At 42.3% G+C, this 18045-nt stretch overlaps 3 protein-coding genes across 8 annotated transcripts in view; 2 read left to right on the forward strand and 1 right to left on the reverse strand.

Annotated features, from left to right (window-relative positions):
* The window catches only part of cracd (capping protein inhibiting regulator of actin dynamics), a 30355-nt gene extending 26240 nt beyond the window's left edge, over window positions 1-4115 (forward strand). For all 5 annotated transcript variants that reach the window (XM_049588313.1, XM_049588312.1, XM_049588315.1 and 2 more), the window contains 3 exons: window positions 16-206; window positions 306-468; window positions 2484-4115. In XM_049588313.1, coding sequence (XP_049444270.1) covers window positions 16-206; window positions 306-468; window positions 2484-2644 — 515 coding nt within the window. In that variant the 3' untranslated portion in view covers window positions 2645-4115. The remainder of the gene's footprint in view (window positions 1-15; window positions 207-305; window positions 469-2483) is intronic.
* A 14-nt stretch (window positions 4116-4129) lies between these two features.
* On the reverse strand, window positions 4130-12217 carry aasdh (aminoadipate-semialdehyde dehydrogenase). The gene is made up of 14 exons (XM_049588317.1): window positions 11808-12217; window positions 11542-11662; window positions 9741-10015; window positions 9472-9664; window positions 9157-9398; window positions 8885-8991; window positions 8622-8794; window positions 7522-7846; window positions 7326-7438; window positions 6531-7227; window positions 6283-6446; window positions 5966-6091; window positions 5731-5862; window positions 4130-4576 (listed from the first exon to the last, which is right to left on the reverse strand). The coding sequence occupies exons 1-14, from the start codon at window positions 12047-12049 to the stop codon at window positions 4151-4153; spliced, it is 3336 nt and encodes a 1111-aa protein (XP_049444274.1). The 5' UTR covers window positions 12050-12217; the 3' UTR covers window positions 4130-4150.
* A 448-nt stretch (window positions 12218-12665) lies between these two features.
* Window positions 12666-18002, forward strand: si:dkeyp-117h8.4 (uncharacterized protein LOC572032 homolog). 2 transcript variants are annotated; one of them, XM_049587776.1, is made up of 9 exons: window positions 12666-12916; window positions 13017-13080; window positions 14979-15022; window positions 15189-15219; window positions 15319-15344; window positions 15427-15502; window positions 15606-17105; window positions 17468-17510; window positions 17611-18002. In XM_049587776.1, the coding sequence occupies exons 1-9, from the start codon at window positions 12839-12841 to the stop codon at window positions 17621-17623; spliced, it is 1875 nt and encodes a 624-aa protein (XP_049443733.1). In that variant the 5' UTR covers window positions 12666-12838; the 3' UTR covers window positions 17624-18002. The 2 variants fall into 2 exon arrangements, with proteins under 2 accessions (XP_049443733.1, XP_049443732.1); XM_049587775.1 differs by having other exon boundaries at window positions 17472-17510.
* Window positions 18003-18045: the final 43 nt, after the last annotated feature.

An 18045-nucleotide genomic window follows, 5' to 3' on the forward strand; every position in this document is an offset into this window, starting at 1 on the left:
TGTGTTCCCCTGCAGAAAAACCCTCACTACAGAGCAGGCACTCCCTGGACAGCGCAAGGGTCCAGGAGAAGGAGGCTGGGCCCTTATGGATCACACTGGCTCTGCAGAAGCAGAAGGGCTTCAGGGAGCAGCAGCAGAACCGAGATGACCGTCGCAGCCAAAGAGAGGCCAAACTAGCTGAAAAGCAAGCTCGAGACAGAGACAGTGTATGTGCTCCAGACTGCCTCTGTTACACACTTTATAATATTTCTTCTGACATTCACATAATCTGGCAGTACTCATACAGTCATTTATCTCTTCTGCAGGTTACGCCGGTGAGCCCCACAGAGAGCAAAGGAAGCGGGAGCACCAGTCCTTCTTCTAAACCTCAGACTCCAGAGGAGCCCAAGAGACCTGACAGCCTCCTGGGACGATTTGAGCGCCGAGAGCACCTGAAAAAATCCAACACTTTACCCAGCTCGGTCACTGGTAAGAACCTGCACGTCTAAACATGATAAAACCATATATAGCTGAAATGGTTATTTGATTTGAGTGACTTTGATTATGTTCATTTAGTAAAAGAACACTTCACCTGCTAAATGATCATTTTGTATCCATTAAACACCCTGTGGTCACGTTATTTGTGAAGAAAACTTTAACTTAACTTTACAGCTCATGCAGCACAATCCAAGTCTCATTGATCCAGTCATATGCGCAGTACTTCCCAAACACATGCAAACATGATTTAAACCCTTCCGCCTTCGAGTATCGGGGCCTGAGTACGCACTTTCATATAAGCACTGCTTGGGCTGACTTCAAATGCACTCGAGCGCCCAGGCATGCAACCCAGCTGTGCATGAGACTGTACTGACGTGTTTGAAATCGTAATCGCACTTGTTTGGGAAGGATTGAGCATATGAGAGGATAAATCAGACTTTGGTTATACTACATGAGTTGTGTGAAAGTTTGTAAACAATGTTTTGATATAATTCTTCATTCGTTAACCGCTGTCACTGATTACTTCAATTCATGAAGAAATGTTTGCCTTTTTTGGAGTCTTAATTTACTGAGGAGGCATATGAAAAACAAATTCACAGATTCAAGATGACACAGGGTATATAATTGATACAATACAATGATAATTTTGCAGGTGAAGTGCTTTTTTAAGTAAAAAAGTGCTAATAGAATAGATAAACTTTATTGTCTGTCCCAACAGTGAAAGAAATTCTCCTTTGACAAGCCTCAACAGGGCATGTGATTCACATTCAAAACAAAATTAAAAAAGGACTTTTAAAGCAGCAGCTGGTAAAAGCAGGTTAAACTTTAGTGTCTATTTTAGATTATTTCAGAGGGAATCAAGGATTTCTTGCAGATGTTTTTTGAAATTCTAAAATGTAAAGGGTGAGCTGTGTTTTTGTTTTCTTGTAATTTGGGGTGTGTGTTGTGCCACAGGCACAACATATGTAATTCATCCAGCTTATTTCTTATTCTTGCTACATGAAATTTCGGCATGCTGCTTGTCTCGCAGCATCTCCAACACACGGGCAAAAAATACATAAAAATGTGGGTAATGACTGGGAACTGTGTGCTAAGATTTTTTTCAGAGATTCAACAAAATGTTTTTACAAAAGTCCCAAAAAAACTGTTAAATTTCCGTTTGAATGTGACAGGAGATCACTGTGAATTCGATGTGACCAGAGCTAAAATGACTCCTATTTGAGGCTCGACCAAATCGCCATATTTTGACATTTAAAAAAAAAAAAAAAAAGATTTAACCTTTAAACAGTTCGTGAGATTTGGAACTTTATTGGGCTAAATGGACATTTTGATTACTAGGTTTTCATGAAATCGGTGGTGGGAGCAGGCACCCAGTCAGAATTTCTTGAGAAATTTTCTAGTTTAGATTATTTTTTGTCGGCTTCTGCGAAATTGTGATGGAAATGTATTCATTCATATTTATTAAAGACAGACAGACTAAATAATAAACAGTCAGATTAATTAATATCGGCTATACCTGGTGGTTTCAGCCCTGAATCTGTAAAAACGATATGTTGAAACTTTTAAAGATTTCAATAATTTGTTAATAATTAAAAATATTTATTTAGTATTTATATGCTACAGTAGGATAGAGCTGCAACAACCAGTCAATTGACAGAAAATTAATCAATAACTATTCTGATATTTGAAATTTTTTTCAAATGTGAGAATTTGTTGCTTTTCCTTGTTAAACATTCTGGAAAACAGAATATTTTTGAGGCTAGGGACTGTTGGTTGGGCAAAACATACATCACCTTGGGCTCTAAGAAATTGTGAAGTACATTTTCCACTGTTATGTTTTAAAGACCATATATATAAATAATATTTATAATCTGAAGACTATTGTTGATGAATATTTGCAGCAAAATTAGTTTCATTAAGCTTCTTTCATTAAATGAGCCTTTAAAGGCTGTGTGGTGTAACTACAAGATATGTGACTAATTATTGTCCTTCATTTGTTGTGTCAGTTGAGATCGCAGACTCGACACCGTCGCCACCTGCTGTCAAGGAGGTGTCAAAGCGCTTCCCCTCCAGTGACTCTCCGCAGGTGTCCACAGAGCCGGCATGGCTGGCTCTGGCCAAGCGAAAGGCCAAAGCCTGGAGCGACTGTCCTCAGATCATCAAATAGCCCCTCCTCCACACACCCCAGCTTCACTCTGGGCTCAGACCTGCATCGAGACTGCACACTGCCCACAGACTCTGAAGCACCTGGAGAGTCACCATCACCCCGTCCCCCCTCTGCCCTCCATGAAAACCCTCCTGACTGTGAAACAAGTAAAGCCCTCCATCACCTCGCAACCCCGCACACACACTGGCTGGTACTATTATCATGTTAAAGTGCGCTTCACATCCAAATATTCCAATACAGTCGCACAGATATATGTAAACAATTGTTGCGCGCATGCACATACTGTATACAAACACACAAAGTATAATGTCCCACAGATAGAACGAACATGTCGCAGTCTAGGGGGGCAGCAGCCAATCACAACCACGGCTGGCCATCGCAATAGCCAACCCCGATTTTGGTTTTTTTTTTATTTTATTTTGTAGCCAACTGTGTCACCATGGTTGTAAATAAATCATTCGCTCAACACAATAAAAGGTGTCTTTAGTAGAGAGGTGAAGCTCTGACATGTGACAGTGTTTAATCAACAGAGGGTAACTGTCTGAATCGTGTTTTAAGGGCTACCAGTAACAATAACTCGACATGACCCTGTTGAATCTGCATCTGATGGAAGTGTTACATGCGTTGGTATTATTTATGTGAAGAATACCGTATCTCCTCTGAGCCTTGTTTGTCATGTACAAAAGAAGCCTTTTTTTTTTTTTTTTTTACTCATACTCACAACCTTAGCATAACACTTCTCACTGTGTCCGTGACGACTGTGATAGCTGTCAAACAGGCTATTGTACAATTTTTGCCATTTTAAAGTAACCTAGAATCTGTCATGATCACACGGTGGGTGCACCTAAACACAGCACTGAAGACCACAAGTGTTACTGGGCATTTACAGTGAGCCACACATTACCCTCACAGCTGTGTGACGACGTGACTTGGATTTTTTTTCTTCTTGCTAATGGAGACAGACACAACACCTGCTTGCTGTAACATACAATTCTCGTAGCCGTCCTCCCGTAACACACTTGTGTTTGTAGGCTTACGCCATCACTTCCACGTAAATGTGATATGATCTTACATAATGATGTAAGCATTTCCTCTGTGAATGGAGGAAAAAAGAAGCCCTCCAGCATTCTCATTTCCTGCCACTCAACTTAACAATCTGTATGTATGTAAGTATGTACTGTATGGAAGTGGAAGGCGTCACCGGAGCTTCGTTCAGAAGGAGTCACTTTGTCATTTTGTTTCTAACGTTGGTCGTGCACAATAGTGTAGTGTACGCAGTGTTATATGTAACAAGAAAAAAATGTTTGGTATTATTTGCACTTTTTTTGTCCCACTTAGAGATATTCATGAGAAAATTCTTAAAGAGACACAAAATGTTATGAATAATGTAAATTAAATACTGATGTCTGAACTGGAAGACTCATTATTTCCCTCAACTTTAATTAAAGCTTATTTCCCAAAGCACCCTCTGCGCTCTGACACAGATTGAAAAGCAATCAGTGTTTATTACAAAAAAGAGAAATACACCTCATCCTTCTGTGTTTCCTCTTTGACAGTCAGCTTTAGACAGTACACATAGTCATTGCGGCACCCGACTACGAGGGAGCGTTCAAACACCACTGGGGATGAAAACAGCTCCCCGGGTAGAGTGAACGACGCCAGCATTCGTCCATCTTGTTCATCTAAGACCCACACTGTGCCATCTGTGGAGGCCACAGCCACCAGATTCCCCCTCCTGCCCACGACAGAGCCATCAAACACACACGGACTGGAGTACACCTTCCCTGTGGTCTGGAACGTCCAAACTAAAGAGCCGTCGTCACAGTTCAAACAGTACAGATGGCCGTCATGTGATCCACACAGAACCCTCTGCCGGTCTGGCGTGACGCACGGAGAGGAGAAGACGGGTCCCTCTGTTAAAAACTGCCAAACCTGCAGAGAAACACATTTAAAAATAGCTTTTGCTCAATTTGAAAAACTTGCAATCCTTAAAGGGATAGATTGGATTTTTTGAAGTGGGGTTGTGTGAGGTACTTGTCCACGGTCAGCGTTTTACCAACAGTAGATGGAGCTAGTTTGGAGAAGCAGGAAGGAGGGGAGCTGATACTGTTATATCCAGCTATGCTCTCTTCAAAGCTGAAAAACCCTTCACTAATTTTACATCACTGAACATGGGAGTTGTTGGTCTACTGCTGCCTCAGTCAGATTATTTGTATGTGTCATTGTGTGTGACTTTGGAGAATCCAAACTAACCCTTTAAAACACTTAAGTCACACAATAACTCAAACTAGCTGATGGAGGCAGCAGCTCCTGTGTTCTGTGAGGTAAAATTACAGTTTTTGTCAATGTAGTCTGTAGAGCAAAGATAACGGCTTCAGTTTCCTGTTAGAAAGGTGAAAATATTCAAAATATAGCATACACCTAAAAGAATACTATAAACTATTTTCCTCACATGCCTCCACGGAAAATGGCAAACAGAAATATTGATTGATTTATTGATGCGGGACGTGTTTAACAACAGAAAGATTACATCAAAATATCCGTTGAAATGAGCTGTGTGAGAGTTTGTACACAGATGTTTTGATATAGTTTTGCTTTGTTAAACATGGTCTCCAATCAATCAATATGTTTGCCGTTTTTGTCACAAATTCAAGGCAACATAGCACAATTAAGTGATTGACAAATGGTCATTCTGTAGGTGAATTATTCTTTTTGACTGATTTTTCAGGCAGCTAAAAGACTAAGGATGCTCGATAATATCAGCACGTCATCGGTACCGGCCGATATCGGCTGTAAAATGAAACATTAGAGTCGACCTACATGTTGATAATATAAGTTTGTCATTGATATCGGCTTTAAAATGAAATATCAGATTGAGACAACATGCTTTTCCTTATCTTGCGCAATGTATTGTATTTCATGTCTCCAACAACAGGGTGTTTAACGTACCACCGCTTCAGTTTCAATTAACATTTTGCTATATTTGTAGGGGCTGAACGCAGCCCTGGTGTCAGAGCACATGTAAAACACTATAACGTAGTACATAGTGGGTGGAGAAACGCAGCAGTCAGTGTTCAGCTTCTCACCAGTGTCCCTGAGTTGCTGAAGCAGCAGATGTTTTTGTCCACCGATCCGATCACCACCTGACCAGAGGAGGCGTTTGGTGAAGAGAAGAACGGGGTGTCTCTACGGTACGACCACAGGACCTCTCCGCTGTCCTGGAACAGGAAACACACTCATCAGACACTAAAGTGCAGCCTGTGTCAAAATGTCCTTAAGTGGGACAACTTTTTACCGATGTTTGGTATTTTGTTTACTCACAGGGTTAAGACAGAGGAGGTGACCTCCCAGTGACGCTGCATACAGCCGTCTGAGTGACGTGTGGAGGTAGGGTGAGGAAAACACAGCTCCACCCCCACAGTGACGCCTCCAAACACACTGCTGGACCTAAAAGAACACACACTTTTACCTTGATTTATCTCTACTACATACATGTTCTAGTTTAGATAACTTTTACTCCCCTGAGAGGAAACTAAAGGGTTAATAAACTTGTCAATCTTGCTCCTGTTACTGGCAGTAATATCGTTTAACCAACATGAAACAAGACACTTGCCACAAAACATTTAAAAGCTTCCTACCTTTGGGTCCAGGGCGTAAACGTGTCCATCATGTGAGCCGACTATCACCAGACCTGTGAGGGGATCCACAGCAGGACAGCTCTTCACAGCGTCTCCCGTCTTAAACGTCCACCGTGTCTCTCCAGACGTGGCACACAGGAAATACACACAGCCATCGTAGCAACCTGTGAAAATCCAAAAATAAACCCTGAAGGCAAAAAACATACAGTAACATATATTCATGCAATATCCAGAGAGCTGATGCTGACCTATGACCACGAGGCTCCCGCAGCGAGACACCGCGGCTGAGGCTTCGATTCTGTCCCCAAGAACTCGCTCCCACAGAAGGCTCCCGGTGGTCAGGTCTAAAGCCTGGATCCTGTGAGAGTGGGAGCCGATGAACACTGTTGCTGACTTCACATCTGTTCTGTGTTGTACCAGAAGCACTGGGGAGGCGTCCACACATCTGCCTGTGTCTGAGGACCAGCTCAGACTGAGGCCCAGAACATCATCTCTGCATTTTTTACTGGGATCCTTCACGCCAGGTGCATCAGCCTTAAAGCTTCCATTAGTCTGTGGACGTCTGTTTTGCATCTCCATCACCTCTCCTGCTCGTCTTATAACTTTAACAGCCCAAGTCTCCCCCTGCGGCCTCTCTGCTGCTGTGGAATCTGTGCGTCCTCTCTTTGCTGGCACCACAGGGGGAGCGTCAGAGTGGCGTTTCTTGGCCTCAGACGGAGAAGACCGGCTGTTCTCAAGTGGCACCATCAGTGTAACTCTCTCAGCGTGCCGCAGCACGTCTGAGAAGGTCCCGTCAAGTATAACCTCCAAAAGCTCCGGTGAGGTCGCTCCCACAGCAGTGAGGATGTCTTCACACAGGTGTAGTGCCTTCAGAGAATCTCCTCCACTCAACAGGAAGTTGGATTCCTCGTTGATGGTTTCATCTTCAGGCAGATCTAGAGCTTTCTGTTGATAGGTAGGTGAATTCAAATTGATGCCACAAATTACAGCAGGAGATATTTAAATTTAAAATTGTGTGGTCAAAAGTAATGAACTGGTCATACCTGCCACAAGGACTGCAGAGTTTGCTTCAGTTTGTTGAAATCGCCCCGTGAAGACTCTAAACACCGTCTCTGTCTTTGGTAAATATCTAGAAGTGCCTTCACGTCCACTTTTCCTGCCGTAAAACAAACAGAAAGAAACTAAAACAGTGATGCATTATCGTGTGTCCTCAGCAGTGACTGTGTGTCTGATGCTCACCATGAGGAGTCAAACACAAGGCCGGGACCAGCAGCAGCGTGTCGGGAACGCTGTAAGACGGCAGCAGCAGAGACAGCTGGTTCAGGATGAGTCTGCTCAGATCTCCGTCTGTGCCACCCGGCTCCTCCTGACAGTGCTTTACTGCAGAGGGGAGGTCTTCACCACGCTCGGCTGAGGCTGTTTGTTCCGCATGCCCCAGTACAGATGTGAGAGGAGAATCTGCTTTTTGGTCTCCAGATGTGGACGCCACGACAAAGGCGAGCAGTCGAGAGGCTTCTTGCAGAACCACGGCACAGGCCTCCACCTGGGGCAGACTCTGTATAAGCTGGAGGAGCGGAGATACGACATTAATACTTCACCTTCTCTTCTCCCGAAAAAATGTAAAGCTTGATATGTTTACAGTCAGTTAAAACATCCAAACTTCAACCCACAAAAAACTTCTGTTATCCAAAAATGTAATTACAGCTGCTTGCATTTCAAACTAGTTACACTCACCGGCCACTTTATTAGGTACACCTGTTCACAAATAACTAATCAGCCAATCACATGGCAGGAACTCAGTGCATTTAGTCATGTAGACATGGTGAAGACGAGCTGCTGAAGTTCAAACTGAGCATTAGAATGATGAAGAAAGGTGATTTAAGTGACTTTGAACGTGGCATGGTTGTTGGTGCCAGACGGGCTGGTCTGAGTATTTACTGGGATTTTCAGCACAACCATCTCTAGGGTTTACAGAGGATGGTCCCAAAAAGAGAAAATATCCAGTGAGCCAAAATGCCTTGTTGATGCCAGAGGTCAGAGGAGAATGGCCAGACTGGTTCAAGATGATAGAAAGGCAACAGGAAGTCAAATAAGCACTGGTTCCAACCAAGGTGTGCAGAAGAGCATCTCTGAAGCAACAACACCTTGTCCAACCTTGAAGCAGATGGGCTACAGCAGCAGAAGACCACACCAGGTGCCACTCCTGTCAGCTAACAACAGGAAACTGAGGCTACAGTTCAACAAATTTCTTCTCTAGAAACTTTATAATCTCTCTCTCTCTCTCTCTCTCTCTCCCTCTCTCTATATATATATATATATGTCAGAATAAAATATCTCACCTGCTGCAGGCTGTCCAAGTTGACTCGTTTGCCGTGGCGTTTGATCAGCCTGTCTCTGCGTCCCAGGTAGTACAGCTGCGTGTCTTCAACATTCACCCAGTCTCCAGTTGCTCTCATCGTCCCGGGGACGACGGTCTCCTCATCATCCAGGAGACACACTCTGTCCTCTCCACCTGCACCAACGGTCACACGGATTTATGTGGATTTTATCCACAGATAAAAGATTTCCACACGTGTGTGTGTGTGAATGAGATCTTTCTCACCTATGAACACCTGACCTTCGCCCTCTGTAACAATTCGGCCGTGTTCATCTCTTACTTCCACCACTGTGTCCATCAGGGGAGTCCCAAGAGGCACAAAGGACGACGTGCTGAAAGGCAGGTAATGTTGAATAAAAGTTGTATCGACTGCAGCGTAATACTTGATCACTGATCATTTAATTTCTTAATTTCTTGACAAATTCAAAGTAACACAGATGGCCATTTAGAGGGTGAGTAAGTATCTTTAACAACTTGTTTAAACAGGGTGCACTCACAGGTTGTCAGACTGCAGTAGAGACTCTGGTATTTTATAAGAGCAGGCCCAGCAGGACACTTCAGTGACACCGTAGATATTGTAGATGTGGGTTTTGTTGTCCTCGTGCCTCCAGCTCCTCAGCAGAGCTGGCGAGGGGCAGGCCTCTCCACCCAGAGCCAACACACGCAACGAGGAGCCAGATGACAACACTTCCTGTTTTAGGATACGGCGCCCGAAGCGGCTGAGCAGTGTCGGTGTGACCTGTAGAAACAAGACGACACGTTTTAGCAACGGAAAAGTCATTCAAAGAAAAATACAATTTGTTCACACCTGCCTGCAGGACGGTCGTCTTGTGATTCCTGAACAGAAGTCGAGCCAGTCGACTGGGCATTTTCTTGATCACAGTGGGGACGATGAGGAGCTGAGCCCCGGATGATAAGGCCAGGAACATATCCACCACAGAGGGGTCAAAGGTCAAGGGCGAGGCGAGGAAAACCACATCGTCTGCACTCATCTGAAACAAAGATCTGATCCAAGAGAGATGCGCTTGTAGATATGAATGAAAATAATGTTTCAGAGGCCAACAACAAAACAAAACCTCACCTCAGGTGCTGTATATTGGGGAGTATACACTTGTGTGGCACCCTCACGATCTTCGGAAGGCCAGTAGTTCCAGATGTGTGCAGCACATACGCCAAGTCTTTGTGCACAGCCTCCTTTAAACCAGCACCATCTGCTGTCTGAGCTCCGGTTTGCTCTGGTCCTGGTCGGTGCTCAGCGACTGGCAGCAGCTCAACTCGTATCAGGGTGAGTTTGAACTTTGGCAACACCACACAAACCTCCACAGACACATGTTGGGCGAGAGCTGCCTGGAATTGCTGGACGAGGAGGAGTAGGAGGAGGAGGAAGAGGAAATAAAATCAACGTGAATATTCATACAAAGCAGTGACAAGGAGGAAAGACTTCAACAGATAATAAACGCATAATCATACTGTTTAATAAATGATAATAAAAAACAAAGTGAACTGCAGATTTTAAGAATCACTTTAAGGAAATGTCCAACAGTGTGCCCATAAATCTGCTTTAGTGGATATTTAATTACAAACAAAAGAATAAAAAATAATGGAAAAACATTTTTTATGCACTTTATTTTTAACAAACTCATATATTTAATTGCACTCAGGTTTAGATGTACCAACACACTTCATAAGTTTTTATAGACAAATACAAATATTTTATTGCTTCACAGATATAGGGATGCACTATATAGGATTTTTTGCCGATATCAGATACACCGATATATAATAATTTATTTGACAGATAACTGATACCGATATCGATATATCCACTTTTTTCCCTACCTAATTTTAATAATCATCAAGTCTCTTCTGTAGTGGAGTTAATATCATATTATGCATGCATGCTGTTACTGTGACGGCCCACCAGCAGATGGAGACATGAAACACAGTGATTTTCAATGAATGTAAAATTCATTCATGGTGCCAAATAACAAAAAGCATATTCTCCTACTTAAAGCCAATATCGGCCGATACCAATGACATGCTCGTATTATCATGCACCCCTACACAGATAGGACACAGATTGTTTTTTTAATGAGCACCCTTTTGAGTCAAAAGCAAACAAACGATCTTAAAAGCCAGGCTCATCAATTATTTAATATGGTGTCATGTGTTTAAATGTGAAATACACTATGCTCAATTAAGATCTTTATTTATTTTTATTTTTTTTGAGGTTTGAGTGCTGCTGGACACTATATTCATGATTATTCTGACAATCACAATAAGGTGAGGTGAGGTGAGGTGAGATGACTTGCTAACAGGAGGTTGCAAATAACATGCAATCAAATATATACACAATATATTTAACGACAAAAGCAGGATAGATGATAAATAAATTTTGGTTGCTTATAAATATTTTTGTACCGTTACAAAACTGAAGTAGCTGGTGTAAGAGTTCAAGGGTGCATGGTTTATCGTGATCTGGGATAAAACCTTATATTGTCTCATCCCTGATAACAGCTGTAGTGGGTCCTGGATTATTAGCTAATTTTGTGGCCCTGTCTTATTGTGTCAATATCTGTTTTTAAGATGTTTATTAGTTTAGTTTATATTGTGCACATTTCATATTATTGGGTTCTTGGTCTGTGGCCTGCAATAGAGGTGGACATAATGCAGGAAACAGTTAGTAGGAGCTCAACAGAACATGTTTGCCCCGGGTTTCCCTGACAGATTAATGTTCTTAAACCGTGATCCTGAGAGGAATAGTTCAGTCTGTAGGGACTTATGTTGGGAACCAGTGGATTGCCAGGTATTATCAAATATTGTGTTTGCATAATTGGTCATTATATTTGTTTTCTATACTCATAAAATATGAATTAGTCAACCTGCAGGGTGTCGGTCTTCACAGCACAGTACTTAAGGCCACACTGGGTCATGACTCTGGCAGAGAGGAGTCCTGGAGCTTCTGGGTCCAGAGGGACATAAGCAGCAGGTGTCTGCAGGATCCTGGAAAACAACACAAGACTATTTATCTTCATGTCACCCAGGAACATTACTCATTTCATATGGCACCGAAATTCAAAACTGTTCAATCCCCACACACATATACACCGGTCAGATGCTGTGATTTGACACTTGACAGTGAACTCACCCCAGAATCCACACAGGTATGAATACATCATCACAACAATACAGTCCGATCAGGCCGTTATTAGGAGAGCAGGTCTGTCGTAGGATATGAGACAGTTCACCGGACAGTTGAACCAGATCTCTGTAGAGCAAAGACACCGGGCTGTCTGACTCTGACCCGCTGTCATATGTCACAGCTGCTCTGTCGGGGTGCAGAGAGGCAGCGGCGGATACAAACTCCTGCAGAGTCCGAGCAGCAGCCATATTGAGCCGTTCAAAGACCACCGGCTCATTCTCCGGAAGTCCCGAGTCTGGACACAAGCCCGTAAATCATATTATGATTCATTTATTGATTAATTCAGAGGAATGAAGTCTTGTTTATATCGAGGCAGTTGGACGGACGCTGGCATCGTGTTACTGTTTGTCGCGTAAAGATGGCGTCACGCTGATGGCTGATTCAAGTGCTTCTGCTGAAGTCGACATCACGAAATCTGACTTAGCCACAACCAGTGTGGAATGTAACGAAGTACATTTACTTAAGTACTGTGTTTAAATAAACTTTGAGGTACTTGTACTTTACTGTAGACACAAAACAATAATGATGAATCTGCAAAGTGACTATATTGTCCATTTTTGAGGTTCCTCAAAAATTGTACTTATAAATACAGTACTTGTAAATGTGGCCTACTTAGTTACATTCCATCACTGACGGAGAGTATACATAAACAAAAACAAAAGTCAAATCCCTTGTTTGTGTACACAACAAAGTCAATTCTTCTACTTTCAGGATGTTTTTAGAGCGCTATTTTTGGAAACAAGGATTTCCCAGTATCTTTGAACGCCACCCTGTCCAATCAGCAGTCTGTATTTTGTGGCAGAATTTTGAACGTTACCCGCCAGAAGTCAGAACTTAAAACCAAAAACGCAACAACCGCAATAAAACGTTAAGAAAAATAAGAAGAAGCTCTTAAACTCGCGTTAAGTTTTTCGATTCAGTAGTCCGCTGCTACTTTCACCACGTTTCAACATCGAGAAACGCACTTGATATCCAACATGGACGATTTTTTAACGAAACGACTCACTGAAAACAGTTTAAGCTACAAAACGTCGCTGGAACGAATCATAGACAAGGTGCGTTAACAGTCCTCGGGCCGTTAGCATAACGCTAAGTAGCACAGCTACCGTTAAAAAACACTTTACTTAGCGTCTCCTCTGCTAATGTTTTCTACAGTATTCAAAGCTTCAGGACCAAGATGGAGGGATGGAGGTGTGCCTCGTGAAAACATCAACTCCAGGTAAGTTGACTGCAAAGCTGTTGTAACATTGAGTTAACCCGGGGTTTAATGGAAGAGACTATGGCACTGAGTTTACACGTCATAGCTGGATTAATCTGTCATTCAGTTCCTCCTAATTTAAAATAACATTTCAGATAACCACAATGACATTCCTCATAGGACAACATGATACCACTTTTTCCATTCATGTGTATTGTGCCTTGATTATATCTGCATTGTGATTCTTACTAGGAAAAACTCCCATTTCAGATATGTACAATCCACTTACTAGTCTAAATTTAAATTTTAAATATCCAAAATAAAAATAAAAACATCCCAGATATCCATAATGTAATGTTTAAATATCCAAAATAAAAAAAAAATCAGTTTTGTCTAGTAAAAATGTCCTTATGGATCCACAATGGGCATTACAATTAGAGAAGATGCAACTTTAGATATCCACAATTAGAATTATGACTAGCAACAATACAGCTGCAGAGATCCACAAAAGTATTCAGAGTTATATTAATTAAATTAAAGATATACTTTATTAATCCCTGACGGGAAATTCAGTTTTTGCACATGCATTAAATGGAGAGATGGCCCAGTGAGGGGGGCTGCCCATGGACAGGCGCAGAGAGCAGTTGGAGGTTCGGTGCCTTGCTCAAGGGCACCTCAGCAGTGCCCAGGAGGCAAACTGGCACCTCTCCAGCTACCAGTCCACGCTATATACTTGGTCCAGACGGGGACTTGAATCAGCGACCCAGTTCACGTCCCCGTCCGGACCAAATATGGAGTGTGGACTTATTATAGATATTTATTTATATTTATAAGTATGTCTGATATTGTTTTTCTGTTTTGTATATTTGAAATTAACATCATGACCAGTAACAACTAGACTGTAGATGTCTAATGTTGTAGTTTTCCCAGTAAGAATTCTGTTGCAAATATCCAGAATCTTCTATCTGGATACCGAAATACAGTTGTGGATATCAGAAATTAAGATGAATGACAAAAGTTACGTAAGTATGACATTGTGGATATCTAAAATGACACTTGTGGATCTAAGAATGTAATTGTGGATATCTGAAATGTTCTTTTTGACCAGGAATCTGAATTACAGATATCTGTAGTATATATCCAGTCTAGAGATTAAATGTTAAAATGGCCATTTTAAAGGACTTGAAGATATTATAAATTAGGTTTTGACTAGTGCAATCAAAGTTGTAGATAACTTGAAATGCAGATACTGATATCAACAATTTAAGTCCTGCTAGTGGCAAAGTAAAATTTATTGTAGATAAATGCAATTGTTCCAACATTACAGGTGTCACAAAAGTAATTCTAGATATCTTAAATCCAGTTCTTACTATTGAAATGTTACTCCAGATATCTAGAGTTGCATGTCAGCCATCTGAAATACAATTGTAACTTGTATAAATAATATTGGCACAAATAAAAAATTGGGATATTTACAGTTGCTTTCATTACTAGTCAGAATTTAATTTTAGTCATCAAAAAAGAGATTTCCACTATTCAAAATGTCTTTGTAGATGTCGTCAATGACGTACCTATGACAAGCCATAGGTTTTCTTTTTTAATTGTCTTTTTTAAGTGTTGAGACATAGATATATTGATTAGTTGATTCAACTATATTAATCATCAACACATCGCCAGCGTACGATTAGAGAATTCAACGGCATTGTCACCACTCGCTGACATTTTTATTATAAATGATCAATCAAGACATTTTACAGGTGAGTCAATAGTTAAATAATGGTATGTCACAACTGTGCTTCTTTGTTTTTGCATTCACTCAGGTTAACCAACCAGTCTGTGATTTGTTTCATCTCTGCAGTTTGACAGTTGTCATGTGACCTTGTCTCATTGTGTTTCTTTTCTGTCTCTGCATGATGAAGCAATTGAACGCTACATGAGGCAGTCAAAAATGGAGCTGAACAAGGTGGGATCAAAGTTTTGGGTTTCTATGAATATACTCTGCATCCACACATGACATAAAATACAATAGCCTGATTTAGGAAGCAGTTTGGTTAAATGCATGTTCTCAGTGAATTCAGGTATTGAATATATTTTCAGCTATTATAATCAGACACTTATCCTCTCCTCAGCGCCTGACAGATGTGAGTGACGAGTCAAGATGTGAGTATCCATAACCTAAAACACGAAAAGCAATTTACAGAGTTGTTTTTAAGTTGTATATTTATTAATTTGATTGCTCTGATATTTCTTCCCCTGCAGCCCAGGACATAACAACAGACTCTCAGGTAAATTTAGTGTTTATTTCAACAATTCTGTTTTCAATGTCTTGTACATCTCAAATTCATTATTGTTGTTTTTTTTCAACAGTTAAACTTCACGCTTCAATCCGGCAGAGCTGATGAAACTTGTGCTTCCAACCTGTCTGTGTCTGTGGAGGATGATGGTGAGGAAGCAATAGGCAAATGGTTTTGAGCTATTTCCAGAAATTGAAATGAAAAGGTGTCTAATTTAAGGTGACGTTTCTTCTCCCTTTTTGCGCCCTACAGTGACAGCTAGAAGTGACACGACTCACCTGACTGTGAGCTCGTCGGATGCGAGTCAGAGAACCATTTTTGAGGTGGAGGTCCAGCCTGAGGACCAAGATGAGGAGCTGGAAATGACTCTGAGAAGCCAAGGCAGCTCTTTGGTGGAGCTCTACCCCAGCATGATCAGTCGTATAGGGAGGGCCTGGCACCGGCAGCATGTCTCAGATGCAGCTGACTCGGTGCTGAGGAGGTACCGCAGATGGCGACAGCAGTCAAACAGAAGCAATCTCAGCAACACCTTCATCATCACACTGAAACACAACAGAAACCCGAAAAACACAATGCTGCTGAATGAAGGCAGCCCCGTCAGAAGGCAGTTCCTGGGGCCTGAGACCACCCCTCGGTCTCCGCTGCAGATGTTAAGTAATATGCAGGATTGGCAAATGCAGCAGCCGTCTCCTGGGAGGGGGAGAAGAGAGGAGCACCAGTCTGTCCTCGTGATGGACCTCTCTGGTCCCTCTGAGCCAAGAGAGAGTTCACTAAATGAGACCTTCACTGTGTCTGAAGTATCCCAGATGGGAGAGCAGCCCTCCACTTACACGCTCAGCCCTTCACGACCTTGCTATCCCACCGCAAAAGCATCCTTGGACCCTTCCCTCAGGTCTAAAAGGCTTTCTCTCACTGCACACTCCCCGCAGACCAATGGCTGCTTCACATATGCATCTGAAAGCACAGCTGCAAGAGAACGACCAGACATCTACAACTCCCCAGTCAGGCAGAGTCCCTTACAGGCAAGGACGATGACCAGCCTCAGCAGATCACCTCGTGCCTTTTCAAGAAGCCCAAAAGCACCCTCTTCCGAAAGCTTTTCCAGAGAGGCTACAAGGCCCAGATTAATCTCCACCCCTCCACAAAAGCCAGTTGTGCCAGAGAGGATGCTTTACGCTCAAGACTCCCACCTTTCCCTTTACACACAGCTTCGTTCTCCTCAGTCAGCCACACCAGCAGGAGGTTGTCACAGGCTCAGGCGTCACCTTTCCTTTGACTCCTCCCTGCCGTCCATCCGCATCTCCTACTCCCCAAAAAAGCTTGACGAGGACTTTCTGAGGCTCTACCACAAGTTTGTCTGCCAGAGCAAATCATCTTTCTTTAATGGGCATCCCTGCCGCCTCTGTGCCAGAAGCTCTGAGGCCAGCAGAGGCCCCTCTTCCTCAGCTCTGGCAGCTCTCGCCTTGTCGCCCCATCGCTCCCTCCTGAGAAAACGCCACAGGGAGTTGGACTGGCGGAGCCACCCCCAGTCCAAACGCTCCAGGGATGAGTACTGCACGTCCTCCCCAGGGTCTAAACGCCACGGGAGAGAGATGCTGAGGCGTTGTCTCTCTGCTTCTGAATATCAACATGATGGCCTCTCCTATAGCTCCATGAAATACAGCAACAACCAGCAGCGCTCAGCAGATGCACATCAGGAATCTTGGATGAGTCGGCACCGCCATGTGTCTGCGGCTGATTTCTCTGGCATGGGTGAGCCTCATCTATAAAACACTGTTACTCCCAAGTAAACACCCAGTCCTTTTAACTAGCCCGGTGTGGCTACACATTTTGATCAGCAATGGCTGGTTGGTCTTGTTGCCAAACAGTTCATTTTTATTAAGTTCTTTAGATGTATAGAACCAGGTTGTTGGCTACCCACCTGAGCTAATGTTAGTTAGCTGCTTCGATCACAAATCCAAATCTGAATGTTTTAACAGAGCTATTGGTTGAAGTTTTACGGTATGCTCCCTAAGTCTTTGTCATTTCTGCCTTTAAATAAAGCAATTTGTAAATGTTGAAATATTGTATCATACTGTAGATTCCTTTTCCAATCAATATGCTTCATTCAACAGGAAGTTCACTTGAGAGCAGAATGGCCAGTGGCTCCTCCCCCAGGTGATTATAATAAATCCCTATGTTCACTGTTTTTTTGTTTTTTTTTGGGCCTCTGAACAATCATTTGTTCTTATAATCTTCTTTTCTTCCCCGTGTGCAGAAAAAGGTGGTGATCAGGAAAACACCGGCCGCCCGCTGAAGAATGAAACATATCGTGATGTAAGAGAAGTCAGTGCAGCTTTTTAAACTTTCTGACACATATTGGTGAAAGTCTCATGGTAGTGTGTAAATTAATTAAAACCAAAAGCATTTTTAATGTGAGCTCAGGAAACTGTATCACTAAACTAAAACTGCTGATGTTAAATTTTTAGCTGTTCATTATGTGTCTTTGTTTTCCATCCAAGTTCAAGTTTGTTTGGATGTTTTAAATGTTTTACAAGTATCGTCCAAACCATCTGTTAGAATAACTGTGGTTTATACTCTTGTATGCTCTCTGAATCTTCTTGTATGATGCATCATTACCTAAGTTATTACAACCTCATGTTTATTCCTTGTTATATCTGTTCATTATTAAAATAAAAATGTCATTGTCAAA

The sequence above is a fragment of the Epinephelus fuscoguttatus genome, linkage group LG10 (assembly GCF_011397635.1).
Source record: "Epinephelus fuscoguttatus linkage group LG10, E.fuscoguttatus.final_Chr_v1".
Lineage (NCBI taxonomy): Eukaryota > Metazoa > Chordata > Actinopteri > Perciformes > Serranidae > Epinephelus > Epinephelus fuscoguttatus.